At 40.4% G+C, this 23,509-nt stretch overlaps 1 protein-coding gene across 1 annotated transcript; it reads left to right on the top strand.

Moving 5' to 3' along the window:
• Positions 1–11,244: 11,244 nt before the first annotated feature.
• LOC121318455 lies at positions 11,245–22,289 on the top strand. The gene is made up of 20 exons (XM_041255156.1): positions 11,245–12,216; positions 12,394–12,467; positions 13,026–13,128; positions 13,696–13,721; positions 14,551–14,649; positions 15,955–16,013; positions 16,382–16,550; positions 16,832–16,896; positions 16,984–17,026; positions 17,500–17,593; positions 17,810–17,916; positions 18,325–18,412; positions 19,084–19,184; positions 19,434–19,560; positions 19,736–19,821; positions 19,943–20,018; positions 20,397–20,485; positions 20,621–20,690; positions 21,048–21,191; positions 21,811–22,289. The coding sequence occupies exons 1-20, from the start codon at positions 12,205–12,207 to the stop codon at positions 21,892–21,894; spliced, it is 1,716 nt and encodes a 571-aa protein (XP_041111090.1). The 5' UTR covers positions 11,245–12,204; the 3' UTR covers positions 21,895–22,289.
• The last annotated feature ends 1,220 nt before the right edge of the window (positions 22,290–23,509 follow it).

Genomic DNA, 23,509 nt, shown 5'->3' with positions numbered 1-23,509 from the left:
TGTTCATGTATTTAGATATCTATCAAGACAGTTTTGTATTTTTATACATATTGTACTTTTCTACTTGCTCTATAATAAAGTAGACATCTTTGTAAATTGTTTCAGTGTATATTTCTTTGTGTGTAATTCTAATCTCTTCTTTCAAATATGACATCTACTTGGACACCTCCCTTGCAAGGCTTGGTACTCGCTTAGAGCTATGGCTGCTGGAGTTCTCCTTTTTATTGCTGCCTATATCTGACCAGTGCATTCTGAGCTCTGAGATTGAGTGTTAGTCTGACATATGTTGAATAAACACACACACACACACCAGTTTTTATGGTTGTGCAAAGTGGTTGGTAAGGGGAACAGATGCAGGAGTGATGAACAGACAACAGTGATTCAGTGAACAAGTGTTTATTTGTGCTGTTTCCAGGTCTGGCGACCGTCAAATAATAAATCCCTGGCAGTACACAACGATGTGTAAAGCGCGGGGATGGTGAAGAACACCGTACAGTCTCACACACAAACAAAGGCACGGTCACCAGTCCTGGGTGATATTCAAACGTGCAGGTGCTCTGTGCAGTGGTGCTCCGGATAGTGCTTGACGTGGCGACAGCTCCGGAGGTGTGCATTAACTATCTAGTGGTGCGAAAAAAAAGACAACACACAACACGTAATATACTCGGAGAGCTCCTCTCTCAGTCCTCCTCTCCTCACGTTACCCAAACGAAGGAAAAAAATCAGCGTTACCCTGGCCCCTATATGTAATCCTGCATGATATCTATGTAAACGGTTGCAGCTGCCTCTCGTTTACCTTTCAAATCAATACGGTCTTACAACAGAGTCCCGCTTCTTTCCAGGCTGACCCACTTCCCTGACCCGGAAACGAACTGTCAGGCCAGCCCTTCCAGATACTTCTCCTCCCGTTCTTTAGCGCCCTCACAGGTCGGGAGGAAGATTCCTCACCAGAACTCATGTTTCCGTCGCAATGGTTCATTGATAATTAGAATAATTTATATTAGAACCACAATTGCCTCCATAGAAACCACACACCAATTGCACGTTCTACTACAGTATAACATTAGGAATTGTTTAATCTGTCCACAAGATGGATGTAGTATACTGCTAAAATTTAACCACCGTCTGGAGGCAAGAATGTGGTTCTTGAATTGTAGATTACCTGTTGTCTTAATTTTTCTAGAAAATATTACTTGTGTTACGGTAAATTACAGTATGTCACTAATTTCATGTAGACAGACTACATGTTTTAAATTTATGTATTTCAAATTTTAGTACAATTCACGAATTGTCTTGTTTACAACATTGATGGCACCATATTATTGGTTTGCAATTATTACGTTTAGTGATAAAAAGTGTTAAGTCTTAATTTTAAGTATTAAAATGTAAATACTTAATAGTTGATGTCGATTTTTATTGTCCTGTTCCCATAAGACAATGTTTGTGATCTGATTTGTAGCTCATTTTAAACCAGTAAATCAGAATTGATTCTGTCAAAGAACGGCGACTGATCTGTAATAAAAATTTAAAATGTTAATTTGTTTCGTTGTCATGTGACGTACAGAGGTATGCTATGGAAGGAGAAGTGGTTATTGCGTTCTGTGGCTTATGGTCCGTTGTAGTGTTATTTTGCGCTATGCATTAAACATGGTATGCTGTGTACTGTACCTGCCAGGACATGCGCAAATTATTTTGGCTCAGAAAAAAAAATAACGCCCATATGAAATCTGAACTGGGTACAATGTACTTAGTTTGGCCATTAAAGTTATTTTTAATCTTTTTTTTTAATTTTTTCACAATTCAGCAAATGTATGTGACCTTAACTGATGAGCAACACATTGGGTTATCTAAAATTGTAAACATTTTGTTTGTGAGCTATAGTTTTTCTTGTTCGTAGTGATTTGTGCAGTCGTCAATTGCAGCACTTCCGAATCATTGTGCCCTTAGTTAGAGCCCTGCTTGTATGGTCGAGATCTAATTTTAAAATATGTTAATATAACTTTTTTTAGTTATTCTCAAAACAGATGTGTATTTGAAGTGCAATTGTCTTTAAGGCAGGGGTCTCCAATCCTGATCCTGGCTCCCCCCTATCCAGCAGGTTTTATAGGTGTCTTTACATCATCAGTGGCTAAAGATCTGGAACACCTGTTAATCTTGACTAATTAAGTAACACAGAGATTTGGTTGAAAACCAGCAGCCACAGTAGCTCTCCAGGACCAGGGTTGGAGACTCCTGCTTTAAGGTATAATATCACAACGATAACTCAACGACGAGCAGTGTTTTGGTTTTGCTTGTTTTTGCCAATGGCTTACAGTCCTGTGTTAGCTAATTAATAAATTATTTTCATGCCACCTGTCTGTTCTACCCATTGTACTCCTACAATGTGAGGGGGAAATTTCCTCATTATTGAAAAGGTGGGGGGGACATGCCCCCTTTGTAAATTACGCCTATTGCTATATAGTGATGTTGTTTACATTTACATGGTAACATTCATATATAGAGTGAAGAGGTATGCTACAGACACTACTTCATTTCCAAACTGTATTATCTACAGTGTAGTGGCTCTCAAAAGTATTCACCCCCTTGGACTTTTACACATTTTATTGTGTTACAACATGGAATCAAAATGGATTTAATTAGGAGTTTTTGCCACTGATCAACACAAAAAAGTCCATAATGTCAAAGTGAAAAATAAAATCTACAAATTTTTCTAAATTATAAATAAAAACAGAAAATAATTGATTGCATAAGTATTCACCCCCTTTCCTATGACACACCTAAATAAGCTCTGGTGCAACCAATTGTCTTTAGAAGTCACATAATTAGTTGAATGGAGTCTACCTGTGTGCAATTAAGTTGTTTCACATGATTTCAGGTTAAATACACCTGACTCTGGGAGGTCCAACAGTTGGTTAGTACATTTCCTAACAAAAACTACATCATGAAGATGAAGGAACATTCAAATCAAATCCAGAATAAGATTCTTCAAAAGCACCAATCAGGGGTAGGATACAAGAACATTTCCAAGGCATTGAATATCCCCTGGAGCACAGTAAAGTCCATTATTAAGAAATTGAGAGAATATGGCACAACTGAGAAGCTGTCCAGAAAAGGCCATCCTCAAAAACTGAGTATCCAGACGAGAAGGTAACTAGTCGGGGAGGCCACCAAGAGGCCAATGGCAACTCTAAAGGAGTTACAGTCTTCCACGGCTGAGCTGGGAGACACTGTGCATATGGCAACAATAGCCCAGGTGCTTCGCAAAACTGGCCTTAATGGGAGAGTGGCAAAAAGAAAGCCATTGTTGAAAAAAACTTGCACCAAATCTCAGCTAGAGTTTGCCAGAAGGTATGTGACTCTGAGACCAAGTGGAAGAAGATTCTATGGTCTGATGAGACCAAAATAGAGCTTTTTGGCCTCAACACTAAGCGTTAGGTTAGAGAACACCATCCCTACCGTGAAGCATGGTGGTGGCAGCATCATGCTATGGGGATGCTTCTCTGCGTCAAGGCCTGGAAAGCTTGTGAAGATAGAGGGGCAATATGGATGCAGCAAAGTACAGAGAAATCCTGGAGGAAAACCTACTGAAGTCTGCACGAGACCTGGGGCTTGGAAGAAGATTCATCTTCCAGCAGGACAATGACCCCAAACATACAGCCAAAGCCACACTGGAGTGGCTTAAAAACAAACAGGTCAATGTCCTGGAGTGGCCCAGTCAAAGCCTGGACTTCAATCCAATTGAGAATATGTGGAAAGAGTTGAAATTTGCTGTTCACCAAAGGTCCCCATCCAACTTGACGGAGCTTGAGCAATTGTGCAAAGAAGAATGGGCAAAAACTGCAGTGTCCAGATGTGCAAGGATGGTAGAGACTTATCCAAATAGACTCACGGCAGTAATTGCTGCCAAAGGTGCCTCTACCAAATATTGACTCAAAGGGGTGAATACTTATGCAATCAATTATTTTCTGTTTTGTATTTCCAATTAATTTAGAACAATCTGTAGATTTTATTTTTCACTTTGACATTATGGACTTTTTTTTGTGTTGATCAGTAGCAAAAACTCCTAATTAAATCCACTTTGATTCCTTGTTGTAACACAATAAATTGTGGGAAAGTCCAAGGGGGGTGAATACTTTTGAGAGCCGCTGTAGCTATAGCCAACATAACATATCCAGTTGTAGCGATCTTGGTTAACGCAGGCAGGCGCATCACAAAGAGCAAGGCAATCTATACACAGGTGGAGGGCGGGCCCGAAGCTGCCGATAGGCCCCTTCGCGGAGTGACGTCCTCGGTCCCACCTCACCGAAGTAAAGAATAGTCACTGCGCGGAGATCTCAGCCTCTTTTGCATTGCACCTACAAATGTGATGATGCGACCTCACAAGGTTGGCTGTCATCTTCTCTTTACATCCATAACCTATTGTTCCCTTTCAGTTTGAAGATGAGCACCAGATTTAATACTTTTGGGAAAATATACCAGAACCGTTGTGAGAGAGAATGAGCGGACAACATCGGAGGGACATCTTGCTACCACCATCTAGTGTTGGTGGTGCGAGCATGCAACCTCAAGGATCCTAGTGACTATTAAAGGCGTAGAGGAATCTACGACATTAAGTTGGTAGAACCTGGTAAACGTATGTGGGGTAGTCCAGCTAGCCGCAGTATATATATCGGTCAACGAGACACCTCTGAAGAGGGCCCATGACGTAGCCACACCTCTGGTTGAGTGATCTGGGTAGGACAGCATTAGTATATGCAGTCGAAACTGTGGCCACAATCCAATGGAACGGTCGCTGCTTAGAGAGGGCTTGACCTCAGGTCCATTCACCATGACAAACGAAGAGCTGGTCAGACTGACGCAGCGCTTTCGTTCTAATCACATAACAACTCAATGCCCAAACTGGGCAGAGGGAATTTAATCTCCTCTCTGACTCCTCCGCAAAGGGAGGGGGGTGGAAACCTCTAGTTCCACTGATTGATTCAAGTGAAATGCGGAACGATACCCTGTTTCCATTGTCCCAAACGCACATACAGGAACTGTGCACGGACAGTGCCAGTAGCTTATTGACCCGCTTAGTGGAGGTGATAGCTAATAGAAAGGCTGTCTTCATAGAGAGATATTTCAGCTCTGTGGTATCTATGGGCTCAAACGGGGCCTTCGTGAGTGCCTCCAGTACCACGTCTAGAGTCCATTTGGGGAGGATGTCCTTTATAGGAGGTGGTAACCGCTGAACACCCTTTAGAAAATGGGTCTCCAGAATATTAGCGCTCGGGGATCTGAGTGATGGGAACATGGCAAGCAGTATGGCTGCTAGGTAGACTTTCAACGTAGAAGTAGATCTTGCACAAACTGTAAAATAATTGCTATAGGGCAATACACGGGATCATGGCCTCTGGCCATGCACCAGTTTTGAAAATATTTCCACTTGTAGGCGTACAGCACTCTTGTGGAAGAAACCCTAACATTCTGCAGTGTACTAACTACTGCGTCTGAGAGCCCTAGGGTGGACAGACCCACAGTTGGAGCCTGCCCGGTTCTGGGTGCCAGAGTGTGCCTTTCGCTTGGCTGAGGAGATCCATGCATAGCGGGATCTCCCAGGGCTGCCCTGCAGCAGCTGGCAGAGGTTCAAAAACCAGGTTCTCCTGGGCCATCTGAGGGCCACCAAGAGAACTGTTGCTTCCTCTCTCCTGACCTTCTTGAGGAAGGCAGGGAGCAGCAGTAGAGGTGGGAAAGCATATAAAGGCGCTTTGGGCCGTTCATGTGCTAGGGTGTCAATGCTTAGCGAACCTCCGCAGCTGCAGAGGGAGAACGACAGGGGGTAATAGATCATCTCTGCCATGGCAAATAAGTCGACCTGGGCTTCCCTGAAGCATTCCTAAATGCCCTGCACCATCTGTGGGTGCAGTCGGCATTCTGATGAGTGAGGAACCTCCCTGGAGAGGAGGTCCTCCGCCCAGTTCACCACTCCCTGGAGATGTACAGCCCAGAGGGACAGTTGTTGCCTCTGTGCCCAGATCACTAGCCAAAAGGCTATGCGGTGTAATATCAGGGGACCGAAGCCCTCCCTGGTGGTTCACGTACGCAACCACTGACACATTGTCCATGCAGACAAGGATGTGTTTGTTGAGGAGCACAGGGAGAAAATGTTGTAGCGCGAGGTGGACTGCTCTCAGCTCTAGCTCGTTTATGTGCCGGGACGTCCAGTGGCCCGACCAAGATCTGCAGGTTGTAAATAACTCCCATCCTTATGACTTTGGTCATGTGAGGGGATTGCCTCCACCAGCGTAGCACATTCCAGCACAAATGAGACACTGTCAGCCAACGGTGTCTGTCGTGCTTGTGGTGTAGCTGAAAGGCATTGAACCACACTTGAAGCGGGTGCATGTGAAGTAACCCCAGTTGAATAGAGGAGGACGCTGCGGCCATCAGACCCAGTAGTCTCTGGCACAACACGAAAAGCACTGTGGACCCTGGTTGAAACACAGCCAGGCAGTTGCGAATAGCAGCTACCCTGTCGTCAGACAGGTAGGCTCACATTGTAAGGGAATGCAGCCAGAGACCCAAATAAACTGTACTCTGCACTGGTGTTAATTGACTTTTTGCATCGTTGAGGGTGAGACCCAGCTTGGACAGATGCTCTGTCACAATCGCTTTGTGGGTGACTGTGACTGCTTGGAACTGGGAACAAATCAGCTAGTCGTTCAGGTAATTTATCACCCTGATCCCTTGCAGCTGCAAGGGAGCTAGTATGACATCCAGCATGGAGAACTTGAAGACGCTCCCCTGAAAGGCGAAACAAAGATATTTCCTGTGTGCTGGATGGATAGGAACATGAAAATACGTATCCTTTAGGTCCACTGTTGTAAACCAGTCGCCCAGCCAGACAGACTGGAGGATGTTGCAATGTGTGACCATCTTTCTTTTCTTTTATAATCTTTATTTTTTAAATGTTTTTTATATAGCGCCTTTCATAGTGGACCACTATCACAAAGCGCTTTACAAGATACGAGACTAGGGTGTGTGAACTATATATCAGCTGCAGAGTCACTTACAACAACGTCTCAACCCAAAGACGGAGCATAAGGAGATTAAGTGACTTGCTTAGGGTCACTGTGGCAAAGTGCCCTTCCCCTGTATGTATTTTGTGTTGTATGTTGTGTGTTAATGTTGGTGTATAGTCATTGGGCGACTTCCCCCAGATTGCGCGCCCATCTCCATTAACGTCGAGGTTTCTCCACCAGCAGAGGAAGAATGCCTGCTGGTTTTGCCTCCAGAGCCAAGGGAAGAGAAGCCGTCTCCAGCGCCAGAGGGATAGGGGCCGTTGCTGCAGTCTCCAACGCCAGAGGGAGAGGTCCCACCGCTGTCTCCAGAGCAGGAGGGAGAGCCGCACCAGTCCCCTGCAAGTGAGGGAGAGCCGCGCCAGTCCCCTGCAAGTGAGGGAGAGCCACACCAGTCCCCTGTAACAAGGGTAGACTACATGCCGCTCCCACCTCCATCGCCAGGAGCAGAGCAGCAGGAGCTGCCTCTGCCTCTGCCACCTCCACCAGCAGAGGGTGAATGCCTGATAGGTCCTTGTCCACCAGCAGAGGGTGAATGCCTGCTGGGTCCCTGTCCACCAGCAGAGGGTGAATGCCTGCTGGGTCCCTGTCCACCAGCAGAGGATGAATACCTGCTGGTATCACTTCCCCCACCAGCAGAGGATGAATGCCTGCTGGTATCACTTCGTCCACCATCACGAGGAGAGGAGCTGGAGCTGCCTCTGCCTCCATCACCATCAGGGGGAGAGGAGCAGGAGCTGCCTCTCCCTTCACCAGAAGGACCAGGACTAGATGCTGGCGGTCCTCAGCAGCCCTTGCATAGGCTGCTGAGGGAAGCACGGGGAAGAACCACCTGGCCACAGTGGCCAAGAAGAGTGCCAAAACCCGCACCCCAGCTTGTCCTGACTCCCTGCCTCGTTTCGTCCAAGGATGCCTACCTCGCTTCGCCCAAGGATGCCTGCCTGGTTTCGCCCAAGGATGCCTGTCTGGCATCGCCTGGGGTTGCCTGCCACTCCGCATCGCCTGGGGTTGCCTGCCACTCCACATCGCCAGGGGTCGCCGTCAGCTTTGCTTGGACGCAGGGATCAGTGTGGCCAGAGCCCCACCAGAGGTAGCTGCCAGCTATGAAAAAAGGGAGGAGAGGTCAGGAGGCATCCTTTCCCCACAGCAATTTCGCTGCAGGGATTCTGGGGGCTGGAGTCCCCCCAGAGGGAGCTGCTGGCTATAAAGGGGGGAGAGGTCTGGAGACCACCAACCCCAGCAGCTTTTCCTGAAGAAGTCAGTCTAGGAACTGTCAGCAAGTCTGCTAACAGCCGCACCATTGGCAGCATTCTGCTGCCAGTGGTACAGCGGGAGGAGAGATTCGCCCCACTGTCAGCATATCTGCTGACAGCCTGGCCAGTAGCAGCCTGGCTACTGGCAACATTGCCGCCCATCAACCCCTTAAAGTCCCTGTTCTTGGCCCAGGACTTTGAGCGAGACTTTTGGGATTTTAAGGGGGGAGGTGGCCATTGAGGCCATGTGTGCTTTGCACAAGGGGGGTTATATGTGGCAAAATGCCTCGCCCCTGTGTGTATTTTGTGTTGTATGTTTTGTGTTAATGTTGGTGTATAGTCATTGGTACATGGGATATAAATGGGTCTCTGTAACACAAGTGTTTAAAATGTATATTTGGTTTTAGGCACGAGGATTGCACAGCACTTCACATGTAAAAAAAATGTAATAATATGTGAGCACGGGGAATTGCACTTTATTAATTCCCGTGCAGTTGTACCACGACTCCAATTGAATGATTGATTAGCAATCGAGTCTCGGTACAGCTGCATAAAAGCAGCACGTTTTCACTCACTCAGGGTTGTGTGTTCGGCGAGTGGAGAACAGGATTGGAGACGGAGGTTAGAATAATAATTAATAGTTAAAATATCAGCTCATCGTGTTTGTCTGTCTCTAATTTGGTGAAAATGCTGTGTCTGTGTTTGTTACAACCTTTTGATTTACTGTTCTGTTCAATGCTGAGTGAAACCAATTGCTTGGCTCCACCCTACTCCACCTCACTGTTGTTTATTTCCTGGTTTCTGGTCTGATAACACCCACTGCAGTTATTTTTGGGATAGTCACACAATGAGTCAGTGGCTGACCTGGGATTTGAACCAGGTACTTGCTAGTTACAAGCCTGTTTGTTTAACCACTGGACCACACTATCCTCCATCTAGAACTGCCTCTCCCTCAAGAACCTGATGAGGTATCTCAAGTCTAGGATGGGACAAAGGCCATCATCCTTTTTTGGCACCAACAAATTCTTTGAGTAGAACCACTCCCTTTCAGAGGTGTGTTCTAAGAGACTGGTGGCTTATTTTTGAAGTAGTGGTTCAACCTCTTGTTTGAGAGCCAAGACCTGGAGAGGGTCGTTCATGGATGTGACCATGATCCCTCGTAAGGGAGGAGGACCCGAGTGGAATTGCAGTGCATAGCTGGTGTGCACTGTGGCAAGCACCCAAGAGTCTGAGGTGCAATTGCATCAGTAGTGCAGATGGTGTTGTCCGTACGGGTGGGTCTGAGGCCGCCAGCCTTCATGGCCCCTGCTGGGGCTGCTGAGGCTGGGGTGGAGGTTGCCTTGGAGGCTGCCTGGGGCATTCTGGTCGAACTGTCTCCCAGGGCACTAGTGCGCTGGGTCGCCACATCTGGCATTCCCCCATGCTTGTTGCTGGCTCCTTGCCTCAGAGGCCTGGAAGCGGTGCCTCAGGTCATCCCGTGGTGCCATATGGAACAGGATAGTCTGGGTTACTGTGGTAACTGCCGGACGCCATTGCCTCCCCGTTCTCTGTGCTGAGGCATGGGAGGGGAGCATTGCTGCCACCTGTCGGGACACCTCTTGCTCTCTCTGAGAGCGTTGCAGGATCTCCTCTACCTCCAAAAGTATGACCAGGGGAGATAGTGTGGAGCGTGTAGCTCGCAGTGAGGTAGTGCAGTCACAAACCTGGAGAAAGGAGAGAAAGAAAGAAAAACACACCTGTTCCCTTTTTTTTTTTACACATTAACACACCTTATGTGTGAGTGGTGATGCGCACAATAAAGCCAAGGCGTAATGGAGGAAGCACGCGGTTATTTATTCATTTTTAAAACTGCAATGCAGTAGAAAAGAGACACTCTACAGTAAGCTGGAGTGTTGTCTTTTTTAGTTATATTTTACTGACAGTAAAATCACCAGTAATCGGCGGTCTATAGGGGCGCTAAGCCGCGCACATCGAGTGGGCGTACTGAGGCTGCCCAAAGCCCTTGAGTCAACAGCGGTTGCAAAGCAAAGTTGGACTTTTTTTTACAGCTGCAGAGCAGAGGAAAAAACTGAAAGTAACGTGCTGCAAGCTGCAGAGGTTAGAAAGCAGGGTACAATCGTCGAGCGATGTAGGCTGATGAAGAAAGAATTTTATTATTTTTTTCAGAATGAAACGCAGTTGCATATGCGTAGCTCAGCCTTGTTGATCTCGCGTTTGAGTACTGATGTTCTTTACTGCACCTTCAAAATTGTATCCTAGTAGATGAAGCGAATATCTGCAATGTCGCATCAGAAGACAGAAAAAATATTTGTTCAGAAAACCGTAAAAGTATATTGAGCAAAGCTGTCTAGTGAATAAACATAGGCAATAAAGATCCCCCCCCCCCCCCCCCCCCCAATGGGCTAAGTTGTTTTTGGTATGGTGTCTTAAAGTGCCACATTAAAGTGTCTTTCAAATGGTACCAAGATCTTCATGTAACAAAGCTTCTAATTCGGTCAAAATGTTTAAAGAACAACCCCCGCCCCCTAATTTCTGAATTGTGTATATTGGGAATATGTAATCAATTTCAGTGTGGTCTGTCAATCATACATTGTTTCAGCCAGCTAAGCGCAGTTACACTGCATATTGCAAACTCATTAACACATCGCTCAGATTTTGGTATTTTCATGCAAATTATGGCTTTCCCCCAATTCAAATTTTTTTGCGCCATGTGCATGTTTAATTGAGCCCTGGAATACATTTGCATCCTATGTTTCTAATGATCGATCATTACCATATGTTAATGACCAACCTGCAATGGAACAAGAAAGACGGTTTGCTGGAAAGAGGGGAGTTCATGATTTCACACTTTTCTGTTGGGAATGGGAATACTATGAAATTGACTATGATATTAACATGTATATTTATCTTGTTATTTGCTGATATCTTGCTGACACTTTTATCCATCAATTGAGGTAGGTAGGTGAATAGTTTACCTAATGTTACTTGTTATGCTATACCTGGACATTGTCCGAACCTTCATTTTTCGTACAGAAATGGCAATAGCAGGAGAAAGCAGCAATGGCCGAAATTTACAAAAGAGGAGCTAACGGTGCTAGCAGAACAGTACGTTGCGCAGGATGACATTCTGGGCTACCGTAGGGCGAGTCAGGCGACCCGGGATATAAAAAATACTGCAGTACAAATGCAATATTCTGGCGGTAGTAGTGATAATGTAACTACTACCATTGCTTGATTTTATGTAGGCCTATTGTCCTTCATTTCATTATGTATTATTTACGAGTTATAATATAATTTTACTAACTGTATTTGCAAACTGAATACAATTCCGCATAATTACTGATCAATTTACTTCAACCGCTAAAATAACTGCCCAAAATGAAATAACAATAGGCCTACATAAAACCAAACATATTGGTATTGGTTTCATTTATTACTACTGTGTCCAAAATATTGCATTTGTTTTTGTAAGGACATCTGCACCATACTTTTGCTCGGAACATTGTGATGTCAGACTGCTGAGTGGTCCGGTTAACACGCTACAACGCGGATGGAACACTGGCCACTATTGCATCAATAAAACGCATTAATACTTCACAAGTAAACGGTTTAAATCCGATAAATAGGATTATTCCAAATGAACGGACATATGCCAAAGTAAAATGACCGTGACTCAAGAAAAGAAACTGAACCTGTTTGGTGAGTTCTAATGTTAAGCCGGCATAACACACCAAAGTTATAGTTTTACAAGACCTGCCTCTCCGCCTCAGCCTACACGACTTGTTTTGCTGTTGCCACTGGAATGAGCTGTAACCCAGAAGTACACGCTGCCTTTGATTCACGCAAGAAACAATAATAACTGATCTGTAACCAAGGAAGACAAATGCTACCGAATGTTTCCGACGGTAAGTATTTTTCTTATTTATTTCTTTATTGGTCGCACTTCTCTATGTTCTATTAATTTATAATTACATAATTTGTAGTAAAATACTTTTTTTTTATTTTTGGACAAAGTTTCAAATAGAACTCTTTCTCAATGTGTGTGCAGTTTATTAAGTTGCATACGTTTGACCTTGTTGCAGATTAATACTGCTTCAAGATCCAATTCCCAGAAACCAAGAATCAAAAATAATTTTGAAATTGACAAGGGTTCCAAGTAAGTCAAATTGCAAACATTGTACTGGTATAATGTCCAAGTCACAGGCGTGTGTGAACGACATTGCCCTTGTTATACTGAAAGAACAAGGTAGAATTAATTGAATGAGTACAATATATAATTAAATACCAGTCTTGTTAATGCATATATTGCAGTTTAGCATGGTTGATCTTTTGTCATGGTTTGTGGAGGTGAGCTTAATTAGCTTAGTCCTGAATTTAGAATAAACATCTCTGGTTTATTTTCTTTCACACACTGAGTAATTGAGGCCAGTAGGTCCTGCTTCTATTGTAAATAATGGAAAAGTTCATGGAGAGATTTTCCAAAATTGGGTATTAATTCAAATAGTATGTCTGTACAAATCAAAATGATTATTACATTAGCAGTCATGACATCCCTGCACTTTGCAGAATAACCATGTAAATATGCTGTGAGGTAGACAAAGGCAGGACTGGACTTTAAAGACAAGTATCTGTGGAGTTTTGACAGGTGTGAAGTTGCCTATGCACTACAGTTGGTGAAGCACAATTAAGTGGCCGAAATAAACTTCATTAACAGGTATTTGAAATCTGCACTGTGTTGGCCTCATATTCCCCTGAGTCAACAAAAACCTCCACTGAGCAAAACCAAGACAGCACCATTTGATATACAGCCTTATCCCGTAAGCAATTTAATATCAATTTTTAATTTTGAAAAAAGATACGTAACACAATTAAGTATCCCTATGGCTTTATCTAAGATTTTATGTAAGAGTAATTCGCACAGGAACCTATTTATTTATTTATTCTTTTTTATTTATTTATTTATTACATTATTTAGTCAACTTTGCAGTTGTGAAATACAATAATATTATTTTATACAGTATCATTGTCATGCTTTCCTTCTGTTCCAGCTAAGATTGCTCCTGATAAGAGTCAGACATTAAATATTAAGAAAATGTACATTTTTATAAAGTACCTTTAAGTCCTCCTAAGATTTTGATATTTTATGAGGAAATGTGCTTAAAATAGTTGTAGCTTCAAAACAAAACAATCATAAATCTTACATGTTGAGCACTTCCATTCACTAGATAGGTCGCAAGTGTACAGAACACATCATATTGTAGTAAACATATATTCTCAAATAAAATGCATCTCTGTCTTCAAACCGTGCATTGTGGTAGTTTTGCACAACCTTGGACATTTCATCTCTCTGGAGAATTCAATTAACCCTATTTCTTACTTTCCAGTGGAGTCTAATCCTGGATGAAAAACAGTGAGTACAGTATTTGGATTTCTGTGCCACGCTTTCTAATGGAACAAACCACATTTCATATATTTTTAATGATTAGTAATAACAATAATAATCCACTTGTAATTTTCTGTTAATGTGCCTATCTGTTTCTGTCTGTGTTTTGTTTCATGTTTATGTACTTGAGCACTGGACTGGTGCTCTAGGGCTATCCAAGGCCTCTTGTTGATTTTCCTTTTGTATTTACACTTCTTCTACCAATCTCTTTACAAATCAGTTGCTGCCAAGTAATGCATTACACATTTTATTTGAGTGCTGACTATTTAGTAAAGTACTTGAAACGTGCCACAACTTATTTTGATGTAGCTTATCTGGCTCTGTTGGGACTTGGATCCTGTTCAGATTAAAGACTTGTACTGATCATAATCTGTGCCGTACTAAAAAATGTTATGTTTTTTGTACCCTTCCAACCTTTGTTAAAAAAAAAAACAAAAGTACTGTGGAATACTGTGAATTACTGCTCAGAATGCCTTTCATTGTGATTACGGGGTTTGGATTATAGGTCAATTTCATTGTGTGGTTTGGATCAGTGTGAATATACTGTATTTAATAACCAGTGCTGAATTTCAACCTTTTCTCAAAGGGTGAATACCGGCATTGATAAAAACATCCATGTTAAGATGATTCAATTAAAACACCCTCTACGGTGTTTTTACATATTTTTACTGACAGAAACATGTTAAAAAACGTACATGTGTTATTGGATTTTAAACATCTATATAAAGAAATTAAGATCAAATCTTGCTTTTAAGATTGCGAAGCATAGCAATGCATTGATTGTGAATCATTGAAGGTTAATTCTGAAATATATCAAGAAGACCGAAACTAAGAAGTGCGCTGATCATGACCGGTTTTCTTTGGACACAAGTGAGAGACATCTAAGAAGGTACCGGTAAGTGGTTTATTAAGTTAATATTTTTTTAGACACTCTATACTCTCTTTGGAGTCTAAATGTGCAAACAATTAATACAATGGTCTACATTTTCAAAGCCTTGTACTACAAATTTCATTCGGGTAGTTTTTTACAGTAGAAAACAAATTATAGACACTTATAATACTAGTAGGAAAAACAGCAAAATTGCACAAGTGGCATGTGAATTGGATACTTATTGAAACAATATGTGGCAATTACTCTATGGTAGTTCCAGTAAAGGTGAAATAACTTATAGTAAATATTTCATTTTTGACTTACTTGCAGGCAAAATTTCATCTTACAGACCCGTGTCCTTTGGGTTCCCTTGGAAACCTGCAAGGCTAACCTGTAAATTCTGTCGTGTTCTTTCTAAAAGGCCAGCATGTGTAACTCTAACTCTAACAAACAGTGAAAAGCCCCCTCCTCCTTCAGTATCAAATCTCTTTCTAGCACTCTTCTTTATTGTTTGTTTTGCATACCTTCCTAATAAACCTGCTCATTAGTTGGGTCTCAGTTTGCAAAAAAAGATATTGTTAAACAAGCCATCAACCCACAGTGTAGTGTTGTTAAGGAAACTGTTCAATAAACAAGTTGTGTCTTTGTTGTTTAAATGTTGTTCAATGTCTCAAAAGATTTCCCTCCATTGCCTCTGAAATGCCTGTGCTGTATCATTTACAATACATATTTTGTTGATATAAACTTTATACATTGTACAGTGAGACTTCAATCAGGTAGAAACCACCACAAAGCAGCAGTATGAGGATTACCCTCAGCTTATTATATATAAAAACACAAGTGAACCATTTAAATAACACATTTTATGGCATACAGTATGTAGGCTATACATTAATAAATTGTTGTGTTAAAATCCCTAGATCTAAAAAAAATAATTGCCTGTATTAATAATAGTAATGCTTGTTGTTTAACCAAAGATCAGAGTTTATGACTGACGGTATCCCTTCCTATAAACCACAGTGGTCTGCATATTGAGATAATCATTAATACATTTGTAGATTGTATCTGCCAGGCAATTTATCACTTCCAGCCAGCGCTGTCCTTGACTCTGGTGCAGAGTTGAATTTAATCCAGATGGCTTTGACTGATCATATCCAATCTAAAAATGTGTGAATGCCAGTTGTGGGAGGAAGACTGATAAAGTCATGTTAAAATTCCAGTTTTCTAAAAGTTTTTCAAAGTGCCAACTTTGTTCTAAACAGAGAAAGTAAATGGGAGCACACCGTTTTGTAGATTTTATAGCTACTGTTTTATTTTCCCATTTTTTAGGCAATTCACTGGTCAACTTGGAATAGATGGTCCATTTGATAAACAACAGTATGTCGTTGGTAAATCATTTTTACAATTTCACATTTGTTTATTTATTTATAATAAAAATGCACGTAATAGATTTTTTTCAGGAACAATTATGAAAATACAGTTATTTACTGTGTGTTAAAAATTGTGAGCCATGTAAACTACAGAATATAGTAGTAGTTCCCGAGTATACAGTCTGTTCCTGTGATCAATAAGTAAATACATCACACAGTTGGATCTGCTTCGCTTCTCGGTTCTCTCGCTCAATCTGCACGTGATGACATCGCTTCTACAATAATAGACTCCCAACATGCAATGTGGTAACTTCAACTGAAATCCTAACTACAACCTTACTCTTTTTGACAGAAACTATTATTTATACATACTTGTTTCTTTTCAGAGCCATGTGTATTCAGCCTGAAGCAAATTGATAATGTTATTGCCACGGAGAGTCAAAACCATCTGTGTAGAAGAAGAGTGCCCATGCTCAGTAGCTTAACAAAGGGGAATACTGATCATTTTCTCCAGCAGTCACTTCATATAATACATAAGAAAAGTACAAAGACAAGGTGAGCTGGCCAGGTATTTCAATTTTTTTGACATACAATATTACTACAACTACAGCTACTACAATTACTACTGTAATCAAAGTAATTCTAAAATAACCTTTACCATTCTTTGTCTTCATTTTATACAATTGAGTGATTTGTATTCTGCCTGCCTGTCTTTTAAATAGACACACAGCACAATCATGTTTTTGGTTGATAAAACCTTGGTGCATTTTCATGAAGAGCGATAGAGCCTGTACTACCAATTTGTTATCTCTGTAAAGTGTGTTTGCTTTCTACAGGCCACTAGGCTACAGATTATCCAGTACCTGCTACCTCCCAACATTGCTGGTATGTTATAAAACAGGTAGGGGTTATTACTGAATCCACTTTGAGTTTCATCTTACTGCATCCATCATTTTATGCAGTGATTCTATCTGGTTTGTCTTTTTAGAGCAGGTGAGCTCACCTGATTCTTACGAAGACCTTTTCAACAGGTAATTCCACATCACTGTGTTAGCTGGTTCAAATATTTCAAGTTTATGAAAGGGCTTAACGAAACCATTTTTTTTTTTAATGAATAAAACCATTTTAATGATATGGAACTAACAAGAAAAAAAGAACAGGTAAGCAAATCTGCTGAGCTATCCCTTCATAGTTTTATACTGATAAAATGTTTTAATTCCTAAATGCTGGACAAAAGTCACAGGGCTTCTTGTGCACTACCTCATTTACACAGCAGGGGTGTCAAATGCCTCTGACTGCAGAGAGACCAGACTGATACAGTACTCTCATCAGGACATGGGGCACAATCAAATACACTTTTAACCATATGGCATTGGAATGTTAGCAGCCAATCAGAATGCAAGAAATGTCTATATATAAACAAAGAAACATATGAATATAGGTCACAGCGTCAGACAAACCCCTCAACTAATGCCAGCTCTCTTGTTCAAATTGTATATTATAGCTGCAGCCCAGTGAAAATGCCTCTGACAGCAGAGAGACCCGACTCCTCAGTGAATACACCAGACCTCACAGGAACTACAGATGGGAACACTCATGTAAGCTTCAGAAAAGTGTAACATTTCAGAAGATTAGAAATGGGCACAGAGCTTTTATTCAGAGATTTACACCCCTTACGAAAAATGTATGCCTAAAGTTATAGTCCATGTATAATAAGGGCCTACACAGTAGCCCTTGCAGAAGGCTCTTGCATGTTCACAAACATACTGTTTTTAAGGTGGAACAGAGTCATTCTCTATTCTATATTCTCACAGGACTCTGGTACAGAAACAAAGAAAGATGGTGAAGACAGTAAAGAAGCTAAATTGAAACCTTTTAACAAGATTAACAGTGAAGATGAAACACATCTACCTCCAATGAAGTAAATTGTTTAAGATTGTTCAGTTATTAATATGGGCACAGGGGGATTGAAAAAAACAAATAAACATAAAATATAGGAATTGAAAAATACTATATTTCTATAGGTGTGGTCCAGTTGTTAAAGAAATGGTATTGTAATCAAGAGGTCCCCAGTTCAAATCCCGGCTTAGCCACTCACTCACTGTGTGACCTTGAGCAAGTCACTTGATGTCCTTGTGCTATGTCTTTCGTGTTTATTGACGTTGTAAGCCACTCAGCAGCTGATGCATACTTCACACACCCTAGTCTCTGTAAGCCACCTATTTATCTGTTGCATTGTTTATTATGACCATGTTATGTATGCAAATACTATATAAGCACTACAATTCTTTCTGTGTTCATAACCCCTCTTTTATGTCTGTTGCTCTAGCTTGGAGATCACACCAAAGACAACAGAGGAACTGGAGCCTTTAGTGACTATTTCAGGTTTCACAGGGACCTCAGACCAGTGCATGCATGTAAAATTCAACAAGGAAATATTGATCATACTAACTCTGGGGCGTAGTAGGTTTTCCTTATGTTTGGGGAAGTTTTCTAAATTCAATTATAAAAAAATTGTTCAAACTGCCTCATTTTACACCATAGACTTAAAAGGTACTATTCAGGAGATTATGTCATTAAATATGTTGAATACTACCTTGTAAGTCTATGGTAAGAATCACACCTGAAGACGTCCACCTTTTACTTGTATGTTTTCTGTTTAATGTGAAATTATAATCTTCACAAAACCTCATTTGACCCCCATTTAGAAAGTTGATTCTTGCTATGTATTCCCTAGAAATTGATCCATATTTTTGTATCCCCATGCATTAAGCTAATAATCCACATTTCTTGAAACAAAGGAATATTTGTTCAGTTCTCATCATGCTTTTACAAATAACGAATTAATAAGAAATGTGTGGTGTGTGTGATGTCATTCTTTTTGTGGAGAGAGTTAATGCCGTTATTCAGCAGTGATGTTTTTTTTTTTTTTTTTAATCTGTTTGTGGGTTATCACAAAGTATGATCATTTTGGCATTTTGTGTTCTTACAAAGAAACCTACATAGAAGGTTTCTGGATGCTCTGTGCTGGTGTGCAGCATCAGTAACTTCCAGAATTATGAATGTCCATCTTTTTTTGTTCTCTTAGGATCCGGTTAGAACACATTCAGACGAAGATAGTAAAAGAACTGAAACAAATCCTCTTAACAGCGTCAGCAGGGAACTGGAATCATCCCCACTACCTAAGGAGTACGATCGAGCTGGATGGAAACCTAAACTGGACTGAAACCATTCTTTCCTTCCTGTTATATTTTTACAAGCCCTCTGAGATGATTTAGTCTTTCTTACATATGTGTACTGGGATCAGTCTTCTACTGGTCTTACAGCTCCTTTTTATTAGACTGAAGTGTTGTAAATGACAATCACAGGTAGTGTAATTAAATACCATAGGTGACTGAAACAATGCTTTCACTTACAGGTCCGTATTCTTTTTTCTAGGGTGACTACAGACAGCAGGCCAAGCAGCTGTTTTGATGGAGACAGTCTAGAGCTTAAACGAGAAGCCATCTTCAGCAGATCTCCAGCAGATGCTGCGTCATCACTGCAACCCACCGTGCCAATACTAGTGTGTAGTAAAGAAGCTAAACAACTGTGTTTACTGTAGACACAGGCTTAGTACGTTTTTCACTGTGATATGGCCATATATGCAGTAGCATTACAGGAAAACACTACAGACATTTATTGTAGTGTTTTTAAGTAATGGAACAGCTGTGTAATTCTCTCTTATTTGGTGGTAACAGTGTACTGAGATGAACAATCAAATTCCCTTTGAAGAAAGAACTGATTTGGAAATGAGGTTCCGTGACTTGGTGAATAATAATGAAGGGTAGGCACAATTTATTTTCCTAAAAAAAAAGTTTAATACACAACAATTGTACTGTTTTTTTTTTTTTTTTCTACAGATAAAAATAGCAGGTTTAAACTTTATGGAAATTCTTATTTTACAGACGCATTCTGTTCTGTAAGCTGCAGGACACCCTACCTTGCAAGCTGAGTGAAGCCCATGTGCAGTTTGTGAAGGAGGTACACTTACTGCTGCTTTTTATTCATTGTTTATTTTAATTAGTTAAATAAAAAATTATTACAGACTGATAATAACAGGTATGTTGTGGATTTCCATACTATGTTATTTCACTTGATGTCAACATCCTGCAAGATAGCCCTTATGCATACACGTATGCTGTAAATGAATCTGTTCCTGTACCTTCCATCACAGACTCCTTTCCAGCATGGTTTGTGGCACATACAGGACTCTTTAGTTACACCGCCAATCAGCTAAAGTCTAGTCCTAATGACATCTGAAATTCAGTTCCTAGTCCAACAGTACCTTGTTTTATCTTGTTTAAACCCTTAACCAAGTTAAATGGACACCAAAATGCTTTTTTTTTTGGTTATGAACAGATTTACAATATGGCATGTAGCAGCAGCACATTTGCAGAAGAGGAGTACGTGGCAATTCATCATTTATGCATGTTACTGGTAAACCACAGGTGGGACAAGTATTAAATTAGTCATTATTCTATTGTCATTTTTTTCTCTGAATTTACTTGGGCATATTCAATAACCTGTTGTTATATATTATATTTGAATATACTGTCTTTTTTCATGTTTGTAATATGTTTCAGTACAACACTACAGTGTGCATACAACAGCTTAAATTCTGAGAAAATAGAGGAGGACCTCCATAGATACATGGTAAGCAGAATTACAGGTACTCAAAAGATGCATCTTTTACGTAAGTTTCCTCATCACTGCAACACACTTATCGATCTGGAGGACTAAAGATACTCTTGACCTCAGTGTTACCACTGAACGTTGGAGCAAAGGACCCTTTCTGGGCTTCCCGTCTGGACTTGCCACATACCTGGCCAGTAGTGGTCTCTAGAACCTGAGTCAAAGGAGCCTTTTCCACCCTTATCCTACAAAGGGCAATCTAGCACTCTGGGTCCCTTGGGTTTAAACCAGGCTTGAATGACACACTCTGACTCAAAACAGCAGTGCCAAAAGAACCCCCATTTTGATTAGATTTTGCATTTATTTTATTTTTTTAAGGGTCTCTTTTGCAGTGTCGATCGACAGCAGCATGGGTTCATTAGTTTGTTGTCTCTGCAAGAGATCTTGAGAGCTGCACTTGACATGGATTTCAGTAGCTATCACGAGTCTGTGTGGAGAAAAATTATCAAGGACCTGCAACTGGTAGGTAACCCAGATGTACCCATTAGGTACAGTAGGGTCCAGAGGGGAAAAAGGTATTCTACCAGAAACTGCAATTTTAAAAGCGTGACAGATAATGGTCTTAAAGGTGATACTTAAGGTGTTAAAATCCATTGTCTTTTTAACACTGGCAGTATTATCACTGGTCCCCTTTTTTCTATTGAGTTATTTGGTTCTTTGCTTGTGTTTACATTTTTTATTTTGAAAAATAAACTACAGAAGCACAGGTTGCTATTGCTTCCTGGTACACTTCCTGTGCTGTGATTGTTTTACTTCAGTGGACTAAATCATGACCATGTGTCCTACAGCACAGGAAGTGATAAGATACTGATTTGAAAAATATGTAAATTCCAAATGGAAGTAGAAAAAAAACAACAAATTTTTTTTTTAAAAAATTAAGAAAATTGATTTTGAAACCTTTGTTAGGACTCGGTCAATGGTGAACTGGCTACAAGGAGGGAGTTATTTTATTTAACATTATTTGCATGATAGAACACATTTTACCAATGTACTGTAATAATTCTGGGGGTGGGGGGTGTTGGGTAAATCTTCAGCATGAATGAAAAACAATAACCGAAATCTTACTTTTATTTATTTTTAGAATGAAGTGCATTTCGTGAGCAGACTTCAGTACCTTGCTTTTGTTCCATTCTTTCTTGCATTGGAAAAAGAGACACTGGACTAGGGGACCTGTGTAACCGCGGAGACTGCATAGCCAGCTGTCAACAGTCAAACACAAACTGACATAATTATCAATCATCGGTTCCTTCTAGCCTCCAGTCACTTTGCATAATCTTGAGATCAGTTTCAGAATGTTGAAGCCCAGCACAATGCTGGAAATCCTGTAAAGCTGTTTTGTGATATGCTGTCATGATTTTCTGTTGGAAAATAGAACAAATATCATTCTGAATTGCTGTATTTCAAAATTATTGAAATAAGTTGTTTATTGAACCCTAACATATATTTTAGCTTATACTGTGAATCTCCTGTTTATCACTACTAACTAATTTTTAAGAATGTTGCATTGGGACTGTGTATATGAAGCATCACATATTGTCATTGCACAGTAAGATGATAATAAACCCGTTTTTACATAATTATAATGTATCGTGGCTTATCTTCTGCTCTTTTTATGTTTTAGTTTTGTTATGTACAAAAAAATATTAAAATATTGAGTGCTGTGTTGAGTGGGGGATTATAATGACCATTGACCACATTGGGTTGCTGTTTTGTAAAACAACATCTACCAGAATAAGGGAAGACATTCATCAGGAGGTCATGTGATTATATTGCATCCTGGTGTTTTTTAATGTTAAAAATGATGGAACAATTCCACAAGATTATTGTCAGCCACATTAAGCACTAATACAATACAACATTTAGGAGTCACCTGCTCTGTGGTTCACATATGGAAATGCCCACTGTATCAGAATACATTTCACTTTGTTTCCTCTCTCTCTCTCTCTCTCTCTCTCTCTCTCTCTCTCTCTCTCTCTCTCTCTCTCTCTCTCTCTCTCTCTCTCTATATATATATATATATATATATATATATATATATATATATATATAATTTGTGGTAGGAATATTACCACTGTTCATTTTCTTTTGTTAAACTCACTTATATTATAAAGACAACAGGTTTCTAATATTTCCTGGTACAGTATAATTTCAGATATATATAAAAAAAAAAAAAAAAACAGTTAATAACTCAAATATGTTTGTCTCAACAGAAGTGGATCTTTGATAATGCTGGTCATTGATAATGCTGGTCATTGATAATGCTGGTCATGCTAATAAGTGGAAAGAAAATGTATGTATTTGAAATCTTGGGTAGCAGTTGCTTACAATCCCTATAGATATAATAGAAAACTGTCATAAACACTCATTTATGCATAATATATATAAACACCCCACCAGAAAATAAATCACAGAAAGGGGTAATAAATATCTGCAACCATAATATTAATAGAATATGAACTTTTGGTGAAAATGACTGAAAGCAAATACCTATGATCCTAATATGACATCTCCAAACTCTGTTAGTTGTTATACTTTTACAGATAAATCAAACGTGTTTTTTTTTGTTTTTGTTTTGTTTTGTTTTTTGTGTTATTGAAGCATATGTGGCTCTACATCGAGATGTAGACTGATATATGTGACTTATTATACCGCAATACATTAGGTTGTGTGCCAACACACGAAGGTGTTAGGGACGCAAAAGGATTTTTTTTTTTTTTTTTTTTGTTTGTTTTTTTTTTTTTTTTTTTTTTTTTTTGCAGCTCTTTCAAAACAGTACGAGA

This window comes from Polyodon spathula, chromosome 7 (genome assembly GCF_017654505.1).
Source record: "Polyodon spathula isolate WHYD16114869_AA chromosome 7, ASM1765450v1, whole genome shotgun sequence".
Lineage (NCBI taxonomy): Eukaryota > Metazoa > Chordata > Actinopteri > Acipenseriformes > Polyodontidae > Polyodon > Polyodon spathula.
The sequence above is the reverse complement of the archived record's forward strand: the minus strand, read 5'-3'. Positions and strand labels throughout refer to the sequence as shown.